The sequence below is a fragment of the Somniosus microcephalus genome, chromosome 23 (assembly GCF_052327205.1).
Source record: "Somniosus microcephalus isolate GS21.2 chromosome 23, FLI_Smic_1.0, whole genome shotgun sequence".
Lineage (NCBI taxonomy): Eukaryota > Metazoa > Chordata > Chondrichthyes > Squaliformes > Somniosidae > Somniosus > Somniosus microcephalus.
The window spans coordinates 34,804,297-34,826,082 of NC_141009.1; the positions used below are offsets into that span (position 1 = coordinate 34,804,297).

A 21,786-nucleotide genomic window follows, 5' to 3' on the forward strand; every position below is an offset into this window, starting at 1 on the left:
GCTGTTAGTCTGTGTATGAGTTGTGAATTGTAGGTAAGCGAGGATTGTAATAGTGGTGAGTGTGTGAGTGTGAGGAGAAGGAGGTGCAGTAAGTGTGTGGTGCAGTGATTAAAAGTGGGTGAAGGGAATTGGGGGAGGGGAGTCTTGCAAGTGCTGTCCATATTGTTATTAATGATAGCAAAATACTGCAGATGTTGGAAATCCGAAATAACAACAGAAAATGCTGGAAAAACTCAGCAGGTCAGGCAACATCCGTGGAGAGAAATTTGAGTTGATGTTTCGGGTCGAACCCTTCTTCAAAACTGGAAGAAAAGAAAATAGATCGGAGGCAGGGAGCCAAACGGAGATCCCGTCGAAGAGAAGAGCAGAACTTCTTCAAGGTAGGCATTCCTAGAGACCTGCTGAGTTTTTCCAGCATTTTCTGTTGTTATTTCGGATTTCCAACATCTGCAGTATTTTGCTATCGTACTAGTGTTTGGTTCACTGCCACACCTCTTCTAGGAATGCCTACCTTGAAGAAGTTCTGCTCTTCTCTTCGACGGGATCTCCGTTTGGCTCCCTGCCTCTGATCTATTTTCTTTTCTTCCAGTTTTGAAGAAGGGTTCGACCCGAAACGTCAACTCAAATTTCTTTCCATGGATGTTGCCTGACCTGCTGAGTTTTTCCAGCATTTTCTGTTGTTATTTGTTATTAATGAGGCTGTAAGTGGTAGAGCTGTGAGCAGAGAGTATGAGAGCAGTCTTCTTATCTTAACAATCATGTTCCTGGGTGCAGTGCTCCTGACATTGATGTGCTCGGCGATTTCTTCCCACTGTCTGCGAAGTAGATGCCTGAAGGACTTCTTGCCCCATGTGGGGGCGCCAAGGCCTCCAGGGCAGCACAGAGGGTCTTGGAGCCCACTCCATCTCCTTCAGCCATTTCTTCAACACAAGCTTCCTTGGTGTCTGCAGCCAGACTGCATCTCCCCCTGTAACAGGTGCTGGCTGCCTTTAAGTGGCGTCACAGATGCCTGATATCTGCGCCTCCGATAGGCGTGCAGCCAATGAGTAGCGTGGGTAGCACTGGCTGCACGCCTAAGTCATTACAATCAACAGGCAGCACAAATATTGTGTGCTGCCTGAGTCAACACTAACAGGAGTGTGTGGTAAACCACTGTTACACCTGCCTGTGTGGGTGTTTGTATTCCACTGTGTACATGTCTGTACATGCCTCGGCTGACTCCTCCCACGAGTCCAGGTATAAAGGTGACTGCTCCACAGTCCCTCTGTATTCTGGACTGGTCGACCACTCGAGGCACACCTTCATTCTCTTGTTAATAAAAGCCTGTTAGTTACTCGCTTAACCTCAGTCTTTTGAGTAATTAATAGCGCATCAATTTTATTAACAAGATTTTTTTATAATGGAGAAGATCCTCACACCAGCATGCCTGGACTTAGACCATTGGGAGGCGGACGCATCCACCAAGTTTGCTCACTGGCTTAGGTGCTTTGAAAGATTCCTGATCGCCTCCGCCGCAACGGTCAAATCGGATGAGGACAAACTGGATGTCCTGACCTCCAAAGTGAACCATCGAGCGTACTCGGTCATCCAGGACGCGACCTCGTACACGGCTGCTCTCAAGCTCCTCAAGGACCAGTACACGCGCCCAGTGAACGAGGTGTATGCCAGGCACCTCCTGGGGAGTCGTAAACAACAACCTGGGGAATCGACCGAGGAATACCTTCAGGCACTGCCTGTGCTTGGCCGGGCCTGTGGTTGTAAGGATGTAAAGGCCGCCGTGTACACAGAGGAACTTATCCAGGACGCTTTTGTAGCGGGCCACAGGTCCAATTACACCCGACAGCGAATGTTGGAGCAGAGTGACCTCGACCTCCACAAGGCCTCTGAACTCGCACTATCATTGGACGCAGCCTACCGGGGCATGGATGCCTATTCCTCTGCACCGTGGACGCCGCGGGGAACGACAGCCTGGGACACGGTAGGACCGTCTCATAGCGCCGTGCCACCCCAGCCACATCCCAGCAAAGGCCCAACTACCGCAGCAGTGTCCCAAGGCCAGAAATGCTACTTCTGTGGCCAGGCCAAACACCCCAGAGCGCGCTGCCTGGCGAAAAATGCGATCTGCTCGGGCTGCGGGAAGAAGGGACACTACGCCAGCGTCTGCAGGGCCAAAGCCACCCCGAACCCCAGCAGCGCCGTGTGTGGGCCGTGCGGGCCGCCATCTTGGGCCTCCCCAGCCATGTGCGAACCACCGGAACAGCAGCCATTTTGGATGCCTCCAGCCACATGGGGATCATGGACGCCGCCATCTTGGACGCCAGCCGGGACGCAGCAGGCCCCCAACACCGCCTCATCTGATACCCGCAGCGACACACCGACCCCTACGCTGGCCTCCATTACGCTGGACCAAGCGAGACCGCACCAACTGGCCCGGTCCACAATGGACATTAAGGTAAATGGTCACGAAACAACCTGCCTTTTTGACTCTGGGAGCACGGAGAGCTTCATCCACCCCGACACGGTGCGGCGTTGCTCTCTCCCAGTCCTGCCTGCGCACCAGCGGATTTCTATGGCCTCCGAGTCCCAGTCGGCGGACATTGGCGGCTACTGCGTGGTGACACTCTTAGTAGACGGGACTGTGTACGATAATTTTAAACTTCTGGTCCTGCCCCACCTCTGCGCTGCCGTTCTACTGGGGTTAGATTTTCAGTGCCACCTTAAAAGTGTTAGGATGGCGTACGGTGGACCCCTCCCCCCACTCACAGTCCGCAGCCAGCAGCTTCCAAATTGCCCGCCGCGCACCAGGTGCAACCTCTCCACACTCAGAGACACCCCCCCCCCCCCCACTGTTTGCTAACCTCACCCCCGACTGTAAGCCCATCGCCACAAAGAGCAGGCGATACAGTGCCGGGGACAGGGTTTTCATTAAAACCGAAGTGGAGCGGCTCCTGAAGGAGGGGATTATTGAGGGCAGCACCAGCCCCTGGCGAGCCCAGGTTGTGGTCGTTAAGACCGGTGAGAAGCAGCGCCTGGTCATCGACTACAGCCAAACAATAAACCGCTACACCCTGCTGGACGCTTACCCACTCCCCCGCATAGCTGATATGGTCAACCAGATCGCGCAGTACCGCGTCTTCTCGACCATTGACCTGAAATCAGCATACCACCAGCTCCCTATCCGCCCTGAGGACCGCCAGTATACTGCCTTTGAGGCAAACGGCTGCCTCTATCACTTCCTTAGGGTTCCCTTTGGCGTCACCAATGGGGTTTCCGTCTTCCAAAGGGAGATGGACTGGATGGTCGATCAAAATGCGTTGCAGGCCACTTTCCCATATCTGGACAATGTGACCATCTGCGGCCATGACTTGCAGGACCATGACGCAAACTTCGAAAAATTCCTCTGCACCGCCCAACTCCTGAACCTGACGTATAACAAGGAGAAGTGCATATTCCGCACAACCCGCCTCGCCATCCTTGGCTGTGTTGTGGAACACACTGTCATCGGTCCCGACCCCGACCGGATGCGTCCCCTTATGGAACTCCCACTGCCCCACTGCCTCAAGGCCCTGAAGAGGTGCCTAGGGTTTTTCTCCTATTACGCCCAGTGGGTCCCCTACTATGCGGACAAGGCCCGTCCGCTGATCAAGTCCACCTCTTTTCCCTTGACGGCAGAGGCCCGCTTAGCCTTCCACCGTATCGAGGAAGACATTGCCAAAGCCACCATGCACGCAGTGGACGAATCCATCCCCTTCCAGGTGGAAAGCGACACGTCCGACTTTGCCCTGGCTGCTACCCTCAATCAGGCGGGGAGACCCGTGGCCTTCTTTTCACGAACCCTCCAGGGCCCGGAGACCAGACACTCCGCTGTTGAGAAGGAGGCCCAGGCTATTGTGAAGGCTGTGCATCATTGGAGGCACTACCTGGCCGGAAAACGATTTACCCTGCTCACTGACCAGCGTTCAGTTGCTTTTATGTTTAACAACAAGCAGAGGGGCAAAATCAAAAACGACAAGATCTTGAGGTGGAGAATCGAACTTTCCACCTACAATTACGAGATCTTGTACCGGCCCGGGAAGCTCAATGAACCCCCGGATGCTCTATCGCGTGGCACCTGCGCCAGCGCGCAGATCGATAAACTGCGGGCCCTCCACAATGACCTCTGCCACCCGGGGGTCACCAGGTTCTTCCACTTCATCAAGGCCCGCAACCTGCCTTACTCCATTGAGGAGGTCAGGACCATGACCAGGAACTGCCAAGTCTGCGCTGAGTGCAAACCGCACTTTTATAGACCAGACAGGGCTCACCTGATAAAAGCCACTCGCCCCTTCGAGCGCCTGAGCGTTGATTTTAAAGGGCCTCTCCCCTCCTCCGACCGCAATGTGTACTTCCTCAACATTATTGATGAGTACTCCCGTTTCCCATTCGCCATCCCCTGCCCGGACATGACCAGTGCCACGGTCATTAAATATCTGAACGACCTCTTCACCCTGTTCGGTTTCCCCAGCTATATCCATAGCGACCGGGGCTCATCGTTTATGAGCGATGAACTCCGCCAGTACCTGCTCGCTAGGGGTATTGCCACAAGCAGGACCACCAGTTACAACCCCCGGGGGAACGGACAGGTGGAAAGAGAGAATGCGACAGTTTGGAAGGCCGCCCTGCTAGCCTTAAAGTCTAGGGGCCTTCCGACCTCCCGCTGGCAGGATGTGCTCCCCGATGCGCTCCACTCTATTCGGTCACTGCTCTGCACTGCCACTAACGCCACCCCTCATGAGAAAATGTTTGTCTTCCCAAGGAAGTCCACATCGGGGACATCGCTACCGCCATGGCTGACGTCCCCAGGGCCGGTCCTACTGAGAAGACACGTGAGGGCCCATAAAACGGACCCCCTGGTCGAGAGGGTCGACCTCCTCCACACCAACCCCCAGTATGCTTACATTGCATACCCGGACGGGCGGGAGGACACAGTCTCCATACGAGACCTCGCACCCTCGGGGGCCCCAGTAACCCACTACCCACTACCACCCCCCCCCACGATCCAATATCCAACCCCAGCAGACGGCACGCCTGGGCCCCGCGACCCGCTCAACACCCACGAGGACTACACACCAGTGCCCCAGCCTACGCGGGACTCGACGCCGGAAGCTTCACTACCCCTGCCGTCGCCACGTCGATCACAGCGGCAGACAAGACCTCCGGAGAGACTCCAATACACAAACTTTTAATACACTTCACCCCGCCGGACTCATTTTTAAACAAGGGGTGAATGTGGTAAACCACTGTTATACCTGCCTGTGTGGGTGTTTGTATTCCACTGTGTACATGTCTGTACATGCCTCGGCTGACTCCTCCCACGAGTCCAGGTATAAAGGTGACTGCTCCACAGTCCCTCTGTATTCTGGACTGGTCGACCACTCGAGGCACACCTTCATTCTCTTGTTAATAAAAGCCTGTTAGTTACTCGCTTAACCTCAGTCTTTTGAGTAATTAATAGCGCATCAGAGTGTGCAGTGCGCGCCCCGCCCCCTGCACAGCTCACCCTCTGCGCGCCCATTTTTGAGCACGATCGGATTTCTAGCTCAGTAACTCTCAATATAACCCTGTGTGAAATGAAATGCATAGATGTTGGTCAATCAATAATATTTGGATGCTATTTTAATATTTTATTATGTTTCTTTGGCCTGAATGGGGTTCTACAACAATACCTAAAAATGAGTGCTCATTCACTCCTTGGCACAAATCCCATTCCTTACATCTATTAACACTCAAGAAGCTTGACACCATCCAAAACAAAGCAGCCCGCTTGATTGGCATCCCATCCACCACCTTAAACATTCACTCCCTCCACCACCGGCGCACCGCGGTTGCAGTGTGTACCAGCTACAAGATGCACTGCAGCAACTCGCCAAGGCTTCTTCAGCAGCACCTCCCAAACCCGCAACCTCTTTCACCTAGAAAGACAAGGGCAGCAGGTGCATGGGTACACCACCACCTCCAAATTCCCCTCCAAGTCACGCACCATCCTGACTTGGTAGTATATCGTCGCTGGGTCAAAATCCTGGAACTCCCTCCCTAACAGCACTGTGGGAGTACCTTCACCACATGGACTGCAGCGGTTCAAGAAGGTGGCTCGAGGGCAATTATGGATGGGCAATAAATGCTGGCCTTGCCAGCGACGCCCACACCCCATAAACTAATTTAAAAAAAGCCAAAAAGCAGCAGTGAGAGAGGGAGGGTGTGGTTGCAGAATAGTGGCGTAGCATTCCCATGTTAAAGTTCTGAGCTCCTCAGTGAACGTTCTGCTAACTGACGAACAGTCAATTGACAACTTCCATGAGCTTGTTGAAAACAAATTGAATTGTCGTTGTGTTTTGAAAAGTACATTAGAAAAACTCAAAACGGGAGCCTGACCAACTGTTGACTTCTTGCAAGGGTATTGTTGCCCAAGTGTGAGCCTTGACATTGATTGTCAGCACTTCAAAGAAAGACTTGCATTTCTCTCGCACCTTTCACGACCTCAGCACGTCCCAAAGCGCTTTCCAGCCAATGAAGTGCTTTTGAAGTGTAGTCGCTGTTGTAATGTAGCTTATTTGATATTGGAGGTTATCACAGTCAAGCTACTCCTGCCTTCAGTCAAAGTCTACACATATGCATTAGCAACCGAGGGAAACTGGGTAGCAATCAGGAGTGGGAATGCTGGATGGCTTTTCCCGCCCTAAATTAGTCCCCCCGCCACCCCTCCACCACCCCCCCGACCCCTGCTGCTGAGATCAGCAACTAAGCACAAGCTGGGAATCAACCAAGTCTGTATAACTGAGCTACTCACTGGAGTGACATGATCAGCCATCAGGAGAACCTAGAAACCGTTTCTAAATTGAACAATGGGACATTAAAACTCAATCTGCCAACTGAAATTGAGCATTGCATGGATGGAGTTTGCGGGACAGTGAGAAATAATTCATCCTCAAGAAATGGTTCCTTTATTCAAAGGTAATCAGTCATGGGATAAAATGTAGCGTCACTGAGAGGAAGAAAAATGAAATTTCTTAATTCAGAGTATCTTCATCAAGGAAAATGGAATAAGAGGAAAATGGAATGTGAGTTTAATGCAAACCATAACTTTAGGTAAAAGATTTTCCTTTTTGCTTAAGCTAATTAAAAAAAAGTGAATGATCACCTTAATCCAAAACAGGATGTGGGCCAATACAGCATAAATCTGAATCTTATCACTGCTTGGCACAGGACTCCTGGACACTGCCCATTGAGCCACCTCATTGGTGTTTTAACATCTTGAGAGTGATGACATTTCTCAGTGCACTCATGGTAGAAGCAGTGTACTTATTAGAGACAGAAATAATTCTTAGAAAAAGAATCAGTGTCTTAGCCAAACACACTATCCTCAGGGCTTTCGACTTCAATTATAGGGTATTTGACCAGAGGCTTAGGAGAAACAACATTTGCCCTGTGTAACAACTCCAACTGGTTATCTTGATATTTCTTCACCTTATAAGCCTGGAGCGGCGATTCAAATATTTACAATAATATTTACCCTGTGAGCTTTGATAGCTGCTGGGCAGAGCAGGTTACGCAACACAGTGAGGTTCTGCAGAGAAGGCTTATTTTTTTTACTCAATTTACTGGAATCCAGTGCACCCACCAATCCCCAGCTGCAGTTCATCATTCGGCAAGAAGAATCACAAATAGTTCATCAACTTGGGGGAAAAAGGAAGAAAAAGCCTATTTATTTCAGCTTCAACGCCGCTACAGTTGCTCGGGGCACCGTAAGGGATTTTTATCCAGTAGTGGGAACTGGAGATTTTGCCCGCCATCTGCATATTTATAAAGTAACTTAAATTCAGTCATACAATCTTTCTGAGGAGGGAGAGAGAAAAATAGATGTAAAGTGGTTGTTAACTTGTAACACTGTTGTTGGTTATGAATTACACTCTGTTCAATATACTTATCTGTGTTGGAGTTTTGTCTGGGAGAAGTTGAAGACCCAGCTCTAACTCTCTACCACCTCTCTCAACCTTTCCACTGGCTCTGTGCTATCAGATTGCTTGTCCGACATCTAATCTTGGATGAGCTGTAACTTCCTCCAGCTAAACATTGAGAAGATTGGTCATCACCTTCAGCTCTTACCACAAGCTCAGTGACATAAGAAAACTACTAGGCACTTGGTCTAAGTGTTAAACAAAGCTTTAATCAACTGTTTTACAACATGGAGGTCTAGTTGTGTCCTTCACTGGTTCCTGTTAAGAATGTCCTGCGCAAGCTGGGCCCATGCCCGAGTATTTATACTCTCCCTGGACAGCGCCACCCGTAGGCCGCTCAGTATTATGTCATAAGTCTTTCTTTCATGAATGACTGATTCATGTCACTCAGTACTTGTGCCACCGACTCCGCCCCGCTCACCAGTCCGTTTTAGGCTGAAGCAGACTGTTTGGAAACTTGGCAACCTGCGGGACTTTCAGCTGAGCTTCTGACTCTATATTCTCTCCATCACAACGACTATCTACTTCCACCTCCACAATATTGCCCGCTTCTATCCCTAACTCAGCCCATTTGCAACTGGAACCCATTGTCACCTCCAGACTCAATGACTTCACTGCTCTCTTGGACAGCCTCCCATCCTGCACCCTTCATAAACTTCAGTTCATCCAAACCTCTATATCCACACCAAGTCCTGCTCACCCATCACCCCATCATCGCTGATCTACACTAGCTCCCAGCCCCCTAACACCTCAAATGTAAAATTCTTATCCGTGTGTTTAAATCCCTCCATGGCCTCGCTCCTCGTTACCTTTGTAACCTCCTGCAGTGTAACAACCCCCTACCCCTGACTCCGGCCTTTTGTGCATCCTTGCTCCCTTCAGGTCACCATTGGCGGCCATGTTTTCAGCCACCTACGCCCAACTTCTGGAATTCCCTCCCAAAACCCCAGTTCCTCTCCACCTCCCTCTCCTCCTTTAAGATGATCCTTAAAATAAAACTGGTTGATCAAGCTTTTGGTTACCTTCTCCTAATGACTCCTTTGCCTCAGCATCTGTTTACTTTATGCTTCTGTGAAGCACTTTGGGATGACACTAAGATGTTATATAAATGCAAGTTGTTGTCGGCCAGTGCTTCACTCACTTGAAAGGTTTATGAAGCAATGTGAATACCTCAGTGAGATTACAGCGATGTACTCCTGTATAGATATCGATTACTCTTGTCATAATGTATTCAAGTTAACATGTAGAAAACTATTATTAGGTCAAAACAAAAGTTCAATCAGCTATAAGACACATTTGCCTGATTACATATTAACCTCATCCCTAGTACATTGAGAACAATGGATCTCCATGAACCAGTCCTTTGCTGCCCTATGAATATTTAAATAAAGAAATAGATGTGCTTCTAGCATATATCTTTGCAAGTGCCCTTTTAGTCTTTCCACCAGGGAGGAATGGAAAATCAGAGGTCATTAACCCCACCCTCCGGGTATTTCAATTTCTAACAAAATGAATGTCCCAAATGTTCTGTAGAAGTACTCGTGCGGCACTGTACCTACACTAGCAGAACTGTAATCTTAAAGGTAACATAAGTCAACACAGCAGTCAAAAAAAATGTCTCAGACCAGAAAATAACAATGAAGTACAAATACTTTATTCAATGGAATGAATGTAATATGTATTAAATATTATGGAGCAAAGAACAGAATTAGTGTGACTGCAAAACATAATGATCCGGAGATTCCGCTCGGTTGTGCTGGTTTTCTCAGTGCAATTCGCCCGATCATATGCTTATGGAGGGAGTCACAGCACACATGGAGGTTCTCTTCCCTTCCCATGGGTGGAAGAGACCTCCCCAGGAGATCAATGCAGTCTGGTTGCACATTGCACAGGAGGGCACAAGCAGGGATGTCATTAGGAGGACCTGGCTGCAGTGGCGCAAACCTTTCAATGATCTCAATAGATCACGAAACGTTACTGCAAAGCCACACTCAACCTCACCCTGCTGTGCCATCCACCATATCCCCATCACTCTGCCTTCCCTACCCTACTCCTGCACATCCTTACTCACACCAACTTACCTTGCACCTCCACCCACCCCTCTCTATCTACATTATCACTTCCCCATCTCACTAGCCACCCCTCACACTCACCCTCATCCTACTGCAACCAAATCAACTAACAACACACAAGGGTAGGCACATGGGTGTTTTATCCAATATTCATGTGAAGTTTCTGTTAATGCGCTGTCAGACATTGAAATCTTTATTTTCAACACTTTGCGTTCTTGGACAGATTTGTGTGCACCTTTGGCTTAGTGAGTTGCAGTGAATAGTGAGACATAACGGTACCCTCCACAATGGCGATGAATGTGAAAGGAATGGCTTGGTCATTGTAGGAATTTTTTATGGTGTTGGTGTGGGGTGGTGCCAACCTGGTGCATCATGTGGCAGCCAGAGTGTACAGCGTCAAGTTAAGTCAATCTGGCTATGGTGAGGCCATTCCTGGTGTCCCGGGCAGCAATGTGCCCTGTGTCCAGTGCAGTATCAGTTGATTGCTGAGAAGGTTGGTGGTGTTGTTGTTGGTGCTGCTGGTGTGCCTGGTGCTGCTGGTGTTGGGGCTGATTGTGGTTGGATTCTGAGGTCCAAGCTGAGATAGTTTCAAGGGCACCGATGCTGATGTAATAGATGGGATGACAGAAATAAATCTGTCAATGGTCAGAGAGGTTGTTCCAATGAGTTGGCACTGGATAGAAATTTGGCTCCAAACACTTGCAAGCTGCATAAAGCTCAATCTGTCTTCCAAATGCAGTACGCAACAGTTTCTGAGCTTGGAAAGTGAACAGCTGTGAGATATGAGCTTTTATATCACTTTTGCAGCTGTCAATTAATCAGATAATTCAATGCTGAATCCACTCACGACCTACTGAGCTGACATGATCCCTGAGCAGCGTATAAACAATGGGGGAGCTCATAATATTGAAAGGTAAGCTTAAAACAGTATTTAAGTGCCTCTTAACAATCTCTTAATGATCTAAAATGCCTCCTCCACGGCTTGGTGTCGGGTCTGTTTAGCGCTGACAGACCCGACATCTGGGAGGCTAGCATGGAGGCGGGTTGACAGCGAGTTCCTTACCCGCTGTCAAAAATGTTTTTCCACCACCAAACGCACCCGTTGACCTCCTGAAAAATTTCCCCCAAAGGCACAGATAACTGCACACATACACAAGTATGTGTGCACAGATAGATACAACAGTGTATACATGCACGGATACTTAAATACCCACAGGCAAACATAAAGTTGTCCGACATCCAGCCTATAAACCCAAACACACACCTGGAGCTAGATAACAGACATGCACGCACATACAGACACAGAGACACACTAATGCTTCAAAATGTAAGCGCAGACACACACATATTGGCTCATCTACAGATAAAAACACAAGATATATAAGCTCCCATATTTACGGGGAGGCAGGGAGAGGATTTATAGTGGCAGGGTAGGCCTGCGGTAGAAGGTTGCAGCAGGGGTCTGGAGAGGAGGCGGGGAAGGAGGGTGGGAGAGATCGCTGGGGGGATGATATTGCAGGGAGGGGGGAGAGACTGTGAGTCAGCATCGGATCATGGGGAGGCGCCGCAGACCGGATGGCGGGGGGGTGAAGATCGGATCGCGGGGGGTGGAGATCGGATCACGGGGGGGGTGAAGATCGGATCGCGGGGGGTGAAGATCGGATCGCGGGGGGTGAAGATCGGATCGCGGGGGGTGGCGATCGGATCGTGGGGGGTGAAGATCGGATCGCGGGGGGTGAAGATCGGATCGCGGGGGCGAAGATCGGATCGCGGGGGTGGAGATCAGATCACGGGGGGGTGGAGATCGGATCACGGGGGGTAAAGATCGGATCACGGGGGTGAAGATCGGATCGCGGGGGGTGGAGATCAGATCACGGGGGGATGAAGATCGGATCGTGGGGGGTGGAGATCGGATCACGGGGGTGAAGATCGGATCACGGGTGGAGATCGGATCACGGGTGGAGATCGGATCACGGGGGGGTGAAGATCGGATCACGGGGGGTGAAGATCGGATCGTGGGGAGTGAAGATCGGATCATGGGGGGTGGAGATCGGATCGTTGGGGGTGAAGATCGGATCGTTGGGGGTGAAGATCGGATCGTGGGGGGTGAAGATCGGATCATGGGGGGTGAAGATCGGATCACGGGGTGGAGATCAGATCACGGGGCGGGGGGGGGTGAAGATCGGACTGCGGGGATGCTGGAGGTTGGATCCAGGGGTTTGAAGATTGGATCATAGGGAAGCTGGAGATTGGATCGAGGGGGCTGAAGATTGGATCGCGGAGTGGGGGGGGCGGTGAAGATCAGATCGCGGGGGGGTGAAGATCGGATCGCGGAGTTTGCTTGTGGGGAGGGCGGCACATCGTTGCGGGGGGAGGTGGGGTAGCATTCCTGCTCCACGAGCAGTGCTGGAAAAGCACTAACCTGTTGGATCTGGCAGTTATTTCCTACTTTCAGCTGTTGGGTTTCCCGAGCCCTTGGAAACCCGGCCCGCAGACATTAAATCCACATGGCTGCTTAAATCCGAGGCATGCAACCTCATCTAAATATTATCATTCCTGACCCGCCTCTTGAGAGCGGGTTACTTGTTCCAACCCACCCCGATTAAACCGCAAGTCAGCACGTTCGTGGCGGGTTGGGTCAGTTTTCCCATTTTTAAGACTTAACGCCTCCCCGCCCATCCTGGGGTGGTTGAAACCATCAGTCACAAATGCATGATGATGCCAATGTTATTTTGTTGAGGAACCTAGGTGAAAGGCCAAGATCTGTAGGACAGGACATCACCAAGGATGAAATGAACTGAAGGGAAGGCAAATTAAAGCAGGAAGTTGTGATCAGCTGATGCCAAGCTCAGTTTTTAAAAGCTTTAAGTTTGTAGGTGAGAGAGAAGATTGAAGTTGATAGCGAATGCCACAGTTGTGTGGTCCCTCGAAGGAACGCTGGAATGGGACGCAAAAAGCGAATTTTCATTGCAACGTGGGTTTCAGAGAAACAAGAAAGGCAAGTTCAGAGGAGCGCTGACTATTGTAGATTTGATAAAATAGATAGAGGGAGAGAGAGAAAGAGAGAATTCTGATGGAGACAGGCTGAGGCTAATGCTGATAGAGGGCTTGCCCTCGAGTGCTAAGTTTTTTCAAGTATCCTTCCAGAAGTATGCGCGAAATATTGACAGAGCCTCCTCAGATATTGGAGCAGTATTTGAGTTTTGGATAGACTTAGACTTTATAAAGACTTGAGAGTTGTTCAGGCGAGAAGATGCGTTTGACAAGAGCAAGCACAATGAGCTTCTTGGAAGCAGCGTTCTCAACGCAGGAGATGTCACAGGAATATAGGAACAGGAGTCGGCCATTCAGTCCTTCGAGCTTGTTCTGCCAAGTCTCATTTAACATCAGAGAAGACAGTGAGGCCAGGAATATCAATAGATAAAGATGGATTAAGGGTGCATCCATCAAAGAGCTAAGTTGTAGCTGTCGGCTGGATTTACAAAGTACTTGAATAAACCGTGTCTTTGGGGAATTGAAAGAAACAAGATTTTTATTTCCCCATCGAGGGGCATGGAAGAGATTGAGAGATAATGAATAAACTATTGCAGTGTGAAAGAGACATGTGTGTACTGAAAGCATATAATCTGAATAAAATTGTTAAATATGGTGGAATGATCAGCACAAAAGCAGATCGGGTTGAACTATGCCTGGGACAAGTAATTGATATGGAGAATTTGAGGAGATTAGTGTGAAATAACCATAGCATGCAGTATAAACAAATCCCATTGATTTTGCACTGATCTTGCCTTTGCTGATGATATATCTGATGTGTATATCAACTAGAAATGTTTATGTTGTTTCTTCAGAGTGCAATGGAGTTATTCTAAGCATGCCTTTTTTGAAAATGTCTTCATATTTCCGGCAGGCATCTTACGCGGAGAGCTAATTCAAAAAATGAGCCACACAAAATCATTCATAGATTGACAGAATCAGAGCAGTTTTTCAACAGCAAATAAATCACATCCAGACTGCTCAAACTATACATCCGGGTATCAGAATCCCCAACATCTCTCTGAAAACCTCGGGGAGTTCCATAAGGAAATTAATATTGCAATCTGGATTCATATTCGATCACTAATGAACTTAAGTTTCACTGTGCATTCATTGGATTGTTAAGTGCAGCTTGTGCTGCTAGATTTTATCCAGGTGATCTTGGAATTGTACATTTATGTTTTTCCACACTTGCGATCTCATCTGCAGCAGGTTATTGAAGGTGGTGAGAAGTTCGTAACCCAGCAATGTTGCTGCTGCTGCTGCTGCTGATGATCTGCTCTCATACTGTCACGATTGTTAGTGATCGTTTTTAACTTGTAAAATTGTCCATTTTGCTACGGGTGGATCTCCCATAGCTTTGTTAACGGTAAGTCCAAGGGTAGGATGTGCAAAAGGTGGCGGTAGAGGTGGGTTGGTAAGGGAAGGATTGGAGGTTTTCACAAGGAAGGGAAAGATGGGAGAAGTGTCTTAGAAGATTAATAGGTAGACATAATAGATCATTAAAAAAAAAAAGTAAGTGTGCCTGCTGTGACATTTCGCACTCTAATTCGCAGGCTATACTCTCTGTCATCTTTGTCTCACTGATCATCTCTCTCTCTCTCCTTCCTCTTCTGGTTCTCTCAGTGGTTTTTTGTTCTTTTTGCTTGTCTCTTTGTCCCTTTTTCTTCTCCCTCGTTGACTGTTCTGTTTCTGCCCAGCTTTATTTCTCCCTTTCTCTCTTGTCAGTGGGAGGCGCTAGTCGGTGGTGGGTACAGTTTGTGGTCAGGGGAATGATCTGGGAGGTGCTGGTCGGTGGTGGGTACAGTTTGTGGTCAGGGGAATGATCTGTCCAGGACTGATGGGTGGAGGGTGACAGGGCCACAGGATCGCAGTGAAAAGCAACGTGAAGGGTTTATGTTCCAACCCATTTGCCTGGCGTCTGCTCCACTCCAAATCCTGTCTATTGCCCTATCCGTCCTCCTTCAAACCACATCCTCACTCACATTGCCTTCCCTAGCCTTCACACCCCGAACACTCATATTCTCCTGTCCCCTCCCTCGCCCTTATCCATTACCAGCCTGATCCTAAAGCCGGTTTTCCAATACTAATAGGGGAAATGGGCACTTTTTTCTTAAAGTGCTCCTAACACTATAATAGCCTATACTGTAGCACAGGAGAAACTCACAAAGAAAGACTCCTGCTACTCCTGGCCCGACAAATGAAAGTAAAAAACATACCTTTCAGGGCCTCTTCGTGTCCCAACCTTTTTCTGGCTTGTTTCAGCTTGGTGGGCAAGCCGCAAGTGGCTTCCCCACTCAGGTCTGAGTTAAAATGCCATTGGGGGTCCAATTGGCCCTAATTAGCATATTTCAAGAAGGGCCCTGCCGGCTTTAGGTGGGTGCCTTTGCTGCCTGCTCAGAAGAGCAGTGTAAAATTGGCGGGATCCAGACAGTTTTCTGGTGCGTAAATAATCCAGGACATTTTAACTGCCCACCTGCCCGCTTTCTGCTGGGCGGGTAAGGTTAAAATCCGTCACTTGGTCTTTATATTCTATACCTCATGACTAAACCTAGAATTCCATTAGCCTCTTTTTTTATGGCCTTATCAACCTGAGCTGCTGCCTTTAATATCCTGTGAACTTGAGCCCCCAGATTCCTCCGCTTCCTCCGCAGCACCAAGCCTACTTCCATTCAGAGTTTTTTTTAATCAAAATGTATCACCTCACACTTACTGGCATTGAATTCCATTTGCCACATTGCAGCCCATTCCCCATCTTATCAATGTCCCTTTGCAGCTTCCTAATGGCTTCTACAGTTAACTATACCTCTTTATTTTGTTATTATCTGCAAATTTCAACATGGTTCCCTCTCAGCCTATATCCAAATATACACAAAGAACAGAAGTGGCCTGAGAACTGGAGACCGTGGGACATGACTGCCCACTCCCAGCCACACTGAAAAAACTGCCCTTAACTCCTACTGTTTTCTCCCTTACAACAAATTTTTAATCAGTTTGCTATCCTTTCCCTAATTCTGTACCTAATTGTGCTACTACAAAAACGTAACCCGGTCATTATTTAGGCTCACAAGCTATGTCTTTCCAACATAATTCATTTTCTGGATCCCATTGCTTCCTCGTCAAGATGTGAACAGTTTTTTTTTTGCCTGGTTATGCAGCTCTTGTTTCATATTTTCTTTTTCCGTTTGCGGTCTAAGAATGATCATTAATGAGATTCAGTTTCACGCAATCAATTATTCATAATCTTGGCGAGAGAACTGCATCCTGGTGTCCTGGTCCGAGCATTGTCAGCTGTGGCCCAGTGGGTAGCACCCTCACCTCTGAGTCAGAAGGATGTGAGTTCAGGTCCCACTCCAGAGACTTGAGCACAAAGTGTAGTGCTGAGGGAGTGCTGCACTGTCAGAGGTGCCGTCTTTTGGATGAGACATTAAACCGAGGCCCCATCTGCCCTCTCAGATGGACTTACAGATCCCATGGCACTATTTTGAAGAAGAGCAGGGGAGTTATCTCCAGTGTCCTGGCCAATATTTATCCCTCAATCAACATAACAAAAACAGATTATCTGGTCATTATCACATTGCTGTTTGTGGGAGCTTGCTGTGCGCAAATTGGCTGCCACGTTTCCTACATTACAAGAGTCACCACATTTCAAAAGTGCTTCATTGGCTGTAAAGCGCTTTCAGATGTCCGGTGGTCGTGAAAGGCGCTATATAAATGCAAGTCTTTCTTTCTGGTGTAACATTACAGGAGTATGTAAATCTCACCATTTTTATATCTGTTCCTTCCCAGGTGCTGAAAGGATCCAAAAAGTTGACTCTGTACGTGCGCTCGGTTGGCCGTATCCCAGGAGGCTACGTAACCAATCACGTCTACACCTGGGTGGATCCGCTGGGCCGAAGCGTTTCACCGCCGCCCGATCTGCTTGAACACCGGAGCAACACGCTACGGAGGAAAGAGAGTGAAAAGAAGAGCAATCTCCAGCTACTCCGAGACGGAGACGAGAAGAAGGTAATGCGCGAGGTGTTCTGCTACACCGTCTCCTGGAAGGTTTTTTTTGAAGGAGGGTGGATGAAAACGTAGATAATGTGGAACTAGAACAATATTTGAATGCTCAGATGTCAGAAATCATGCTTGGTATTTCTCAGTGGGAGTTGTACGTCAGATCATTCTCTGTTCACCTCTGGGACCAGGCTAATGGGGTGGAAGTCTCCCCTCACTGGCAGTTGTAAGGATCCTGTAGGAAATGAGTTTGGGCCGTCTCAACCTAGTGGTGTGAGGACATTGCCTTGTAACTTGGCTTGAATTTAGCAGCCTCAGTTGGAGAGATCACAAGGGTGGCTGTATGGAAAGTGGTGGTGGGGGGTGGGGGGAGTGGAAATCACGTAAGTGCACTAGGAAGTGGTGTTCTGAAGTTAGGACTGAGGAACATTATTGAGACAGAGTAAAGAGCATTTTCCTCTGCACCTGGCCTGGAAGTACAAAATGCTCGTACTGCACGCCAAGAGACGAATGTTCCCTTCTGCACCACTTGACATCCCTCATCTTAATGAGCATAAGAATAGAATAAAATGAAAAATACTGTTGCAGTTTCCATATTGTGAACTATCGGTGTCATGCGGATATTTGAAAGTTGTACAATGAGGTTGAGGTGGATGGGGGATTTTTGTCACTTAACCCAATAACCTCACTGATAATCATTTCTGGAAATTGGTATCTATAGAAGACAGCATTAAAGATCTCGGATAGACCCCCCGCCCTAGGGCTGTCTGAATGTGTTTTATCCAGTCAGTGGCTGAGCCATGCCGCTCAGGAAGGTCACAGGTTTGATCCCCTGTATGTTCTGTAGCTGATCTCAGCCAGACAGCATTAAGGACATTGTAATTGGCCTCAGAACCCATGGTTAGGAAGGAGACAAATTAACAAAGGTTCTTGCTCCTGATCACCATCCAGTCATCGCTTCCCTGCTGGAAGTGCATGTGTGTGGACATCAACTGAGGACAGGGTCAAGCTTAGCTCTCCTGCTCCCTACAGTTCAATAGTCCCATCAGTCGACATTGTCCAGCTTTACAATATGAATAATGGCTGTTTTGGGCAAAGTAACAGAGGATGCCTTGCCCTCATGGAGCTGCACCTGAACACGAAGTGAAAGCCTTCAGGTGGGGAGAGAATGGCAGAAATTGGCAAGGAGGAGGAGAAATAAAACACAGTGAAAGAGAACCCAAGACAAAAAAGACCAGCATCACGGATCAGAGATAAAGGAAGGTAAAAAAAACTGGATAAAGGATAGCAGCTATCGGAGGTGGAAGCTGGAGGAACAGACACCCAAAACTTGGAGCTGTTCTGATGAGTTTTTTCTTTAATTCAGTTGTTCTGACAGAATGGATCAGATATTTGCCGTTGATGAAGACATGTGATGATGAAACAAGTGGTTTCTGAAAGAGAGGAAATCAGTCAAAAGTGTCAGGAGTGAGCCTTTCTATTGCACTTTAATTCATTGACAATTCTGACTTTACTTTTCCATCAGCCACGATTTCCACAATGACTTAGTACTGTGGCTCTGCTCCTTGCCATCTTCCTCCAGCTCAATGCTCTGTGCCCACAATCATCTTTCAGTTAATTTTCCATCTCCTATCCCTCACCCATTTTTTTTTACTTATTCTCTTACTCTTTGCTGATCTCATCTCTTCGTATTCTCTTTTGGTCAGGTTTCATTTTTTTACTATCATTTTCCCCCTCCCTAGATGCCCCAAGCAGCGCCCACCAGAACACACCCTGGTCCCAGAACTCCATCGAGTGTGTTTTGGTGCTGTGCTTTATTGCCAACTCAATTGCTCTTTCGCCTTCCTATTTTATTATGCTGTTTTAAAATTTTAAAACGGTAAGATCCCATGGTTCTATTTTTCTTGTAACAGTGTGATCTGATGCCATGCTGTTGTGTAATGTCCCCAAAAATGCTAACTGACTCAGTGGGGGTGAAATTGCACTGTTCATTTAAAATAACAAATTGATTGAACTAGCGGAATGTTTCAATGTGGTACCCCAAGGTTACCAATATCATTCAAGTGCAGGAGGCAGTTCAGAGTAGATCAACAAGCTCCCTAGGTGGGAATTTTAACAGGAAAGAGCGAGTGGATTTGGAAGCGGGTGGGTGGTTAAATGCACTGAAATTGACAGCATGTCGGGAAGCCAGCTCCAACCCGCTTGTAATGATCAGTAACATGTCATTCTAGAATGGTACACTAGGTGGAGCTGTATGTTTAGTGGGGCTACCCACAAGGCAGTAGTCGAGATGGATGCCTGTGCATTAGTCCACATGGCTGAATAAATGACTAGCTCTAAGATAGCTGTTCATAATGAAAATGTCTATTTATTTATGAACATAACATGGTACCAGGATTGGTGAAATCTGCTGAATATTGTGAAACGCGACATGGAGAATTTGAAGCCACCGGAGGGTTTGAAACTCATGGGGAAGGTCGACTGCAATTGGCGGACTTTCAAACAACAATTTGAACTCTGCATTGCTGCCATTGGGTTTGGTACGAAGCCAGATGCAAGGAAAATAGATTTACTGCTCACGGTTGTAGGCCTGCAGGCGATAGAGGTATTTAATATGTTTGTATTTGATCAAGAGGAGGACTGAGAAAAAATGGACGATGTGCTAAAGAAGTTTGATACACATTGTTCTCCCAAAAAGCACGAGACCTATGAGAGGTACGTGTTCCATTCACGGACACAGCAGCAAAATGAGACTTTTGATAGCTTTGTGACCGATCTGAAACTGAAAGCACAGACATGTAATTTCTCTGAACTGAAATCATCCATGATTCGTGACCAGATTGTGTTTGGTATTCATGATAAAAAGGTCAGGGAACGTTTGTTGAGAGAAACTGAACTAACATTGGAGAAAGCTGTGAAAATATGCCATGCCAGTGAGCTAGCTCAACAGCACGCAAAGACTTTCAGTGAAATTAATAATAATGCGACTGTAGTAAGTGATAGTGCTGCTGTCAGTGCTGTGTCCTACGAGGGGAAGAAACGTGGGCAGAACAGAAATGAAAAGCAATCGGAGGAAGGAATTTTTAATTGTAAACACTGTGGTTATAAACACCAGTCAAGACAATGCCCAGCGTTTGGGGAAATGTGCACAAAATGTAATGGAAAGAATTACTTTGCCAAACAATGCTTTTCAAAAGTAAAAACAAAGAAAGGGCAACAAGTCAATGTGATTGAGGACACTGATTTAAGTGAGACATTTTTTGTAGGAATGGTGTCATGTGACAATACAGAAAAGGATACAGAAAATGTGCAGCCCTCAGGAATGGACAATGCTGAACATAAAGTTAATGCAGTAAAAGAGGACAAATGGATAATGTCACTGCAGGTAAATGGAGCATTAGTTACATTGAAACTAAACACTGGGGCAAAAGCAAACTTAATCAGTATGAGTGACATTAAAAATATGAAAGAAATGCCCAAAATACAGAAAAAGTCAGTACTACTGAAGAACTATAATGGACAGAAAATAGATAGCTTAGGTGTATGCACACTTAAAGTGACAGTCAAAGACAAAGTGCATCATCTCATGTTTTCTGTTGTGGCTGAAGGACTTGATTCACTACTAGGTGACAAAGCTTGTGAGGACTTAGAACTGGTCAAGAGAGTCTACCGTATAAACTGTGCCATAAGCAGACCAGATGACTCAGTGGATTCTGTAGTGAGTAATTTCCAGGATGTGTTCAAAGGATTTGGAGTTCTACCATTCACTTACAAGATCCAGCTAAAGGAGGATGTTCAGCCAGTGGTACAAGCTCCACGGAGAGTTCCAGCACCCCTGCGTGACCGGCTCAAGAAAGAACTGGACAGAATGACCACACTAGGAGTCATCAGGAAGGTCGAAGAGCCAACAGACTGGGTTAACTCCATGGTATGTGTAAAGAAAAAGAACAATGATCTAAGAGTATGCATGGATCCAAAGGACTTAAATGCAAACATAAAACGTGAGCACTACCAGATTCCCAAGTGAGAAGAAATCACCAGTGAAATGTCAGGTGCCAGATACTTCACAAAGCTTGATGCCTCACAAGGATTTTGGCAACTAAAACTGGATGAAGAGAGCACCAAATACTGTACCTTCAACACACCATTTGGCAGGTATTGTTTCCTCAGAATGCCTTTCGGGATAATATCTGCATCTGAAATCTTTCATAGAGCGATGGAACACATAATTGAAGGTCTGGAAGGAGTTCAGGTCTATGTTGATGACATCATCATCTGGGGCTCCACACTGAAAGAACACAATGAGAGACTGACTAAAGTGCTACAGAGCATACGCCAGAATAGACTGAAACTCAACAAAGCCAAGTGTCAGTTTGGCGTCCAGGAAGTCACTTTCCTAGGAGATAATCTACCTGGTAAAAGAATAGAGCCAGATATGGAAAAAGTAAACGCCATACTCAACATGCCCCAACCCACTGACAAAAAAGGAGTGCTACGCATCATGGGGATGATAAACTTCATTGGAAAGTTCATTCCTAACTTGTCAGCCAAGACAGCCTGTCTGCGAGACCTGCTACATAAAACAAATGAGTTCGCATGGACAGAAAGATATGAACAAGAGTGGATGAACCTCAAAACAGTGCTGACAACCACACCTGTACTCACCTTCTTTAACCCAACAAAGAGAA

At 47.5% G+C, this 21,786-nt stretch overlaps 1 protein-coding gene across 4 annotated transcripts in view; it reads left to right on the forward strand.

The window, feature by feature from the left end:
- Positions 1 to 21,786, forward strand: part of whrna (whirlin a) — a 260,942-nt gene that overhangs the window by 88,246 nt on the left and 150,910 nt on the right. For 3 of the 4 annotated variants that reach the window (XM_085965766.1, XM_085965768.1, XM_085965767.1), the window contains exon 3: positions 16,889 to 17,107. In XM_085965766.1, coding sequence (XP_085821892.1) covers positions 16,889 to 17,107 — 219 coding nt within the window. Of the gene's footprint in view, positions 1 to 16,888; positions 17,108 to 19,606; positions 20,484 to 21,786 lie in introns of those variants that run through there. The other variant, XM_085965769.1, reaches the window with a different exon arrangement.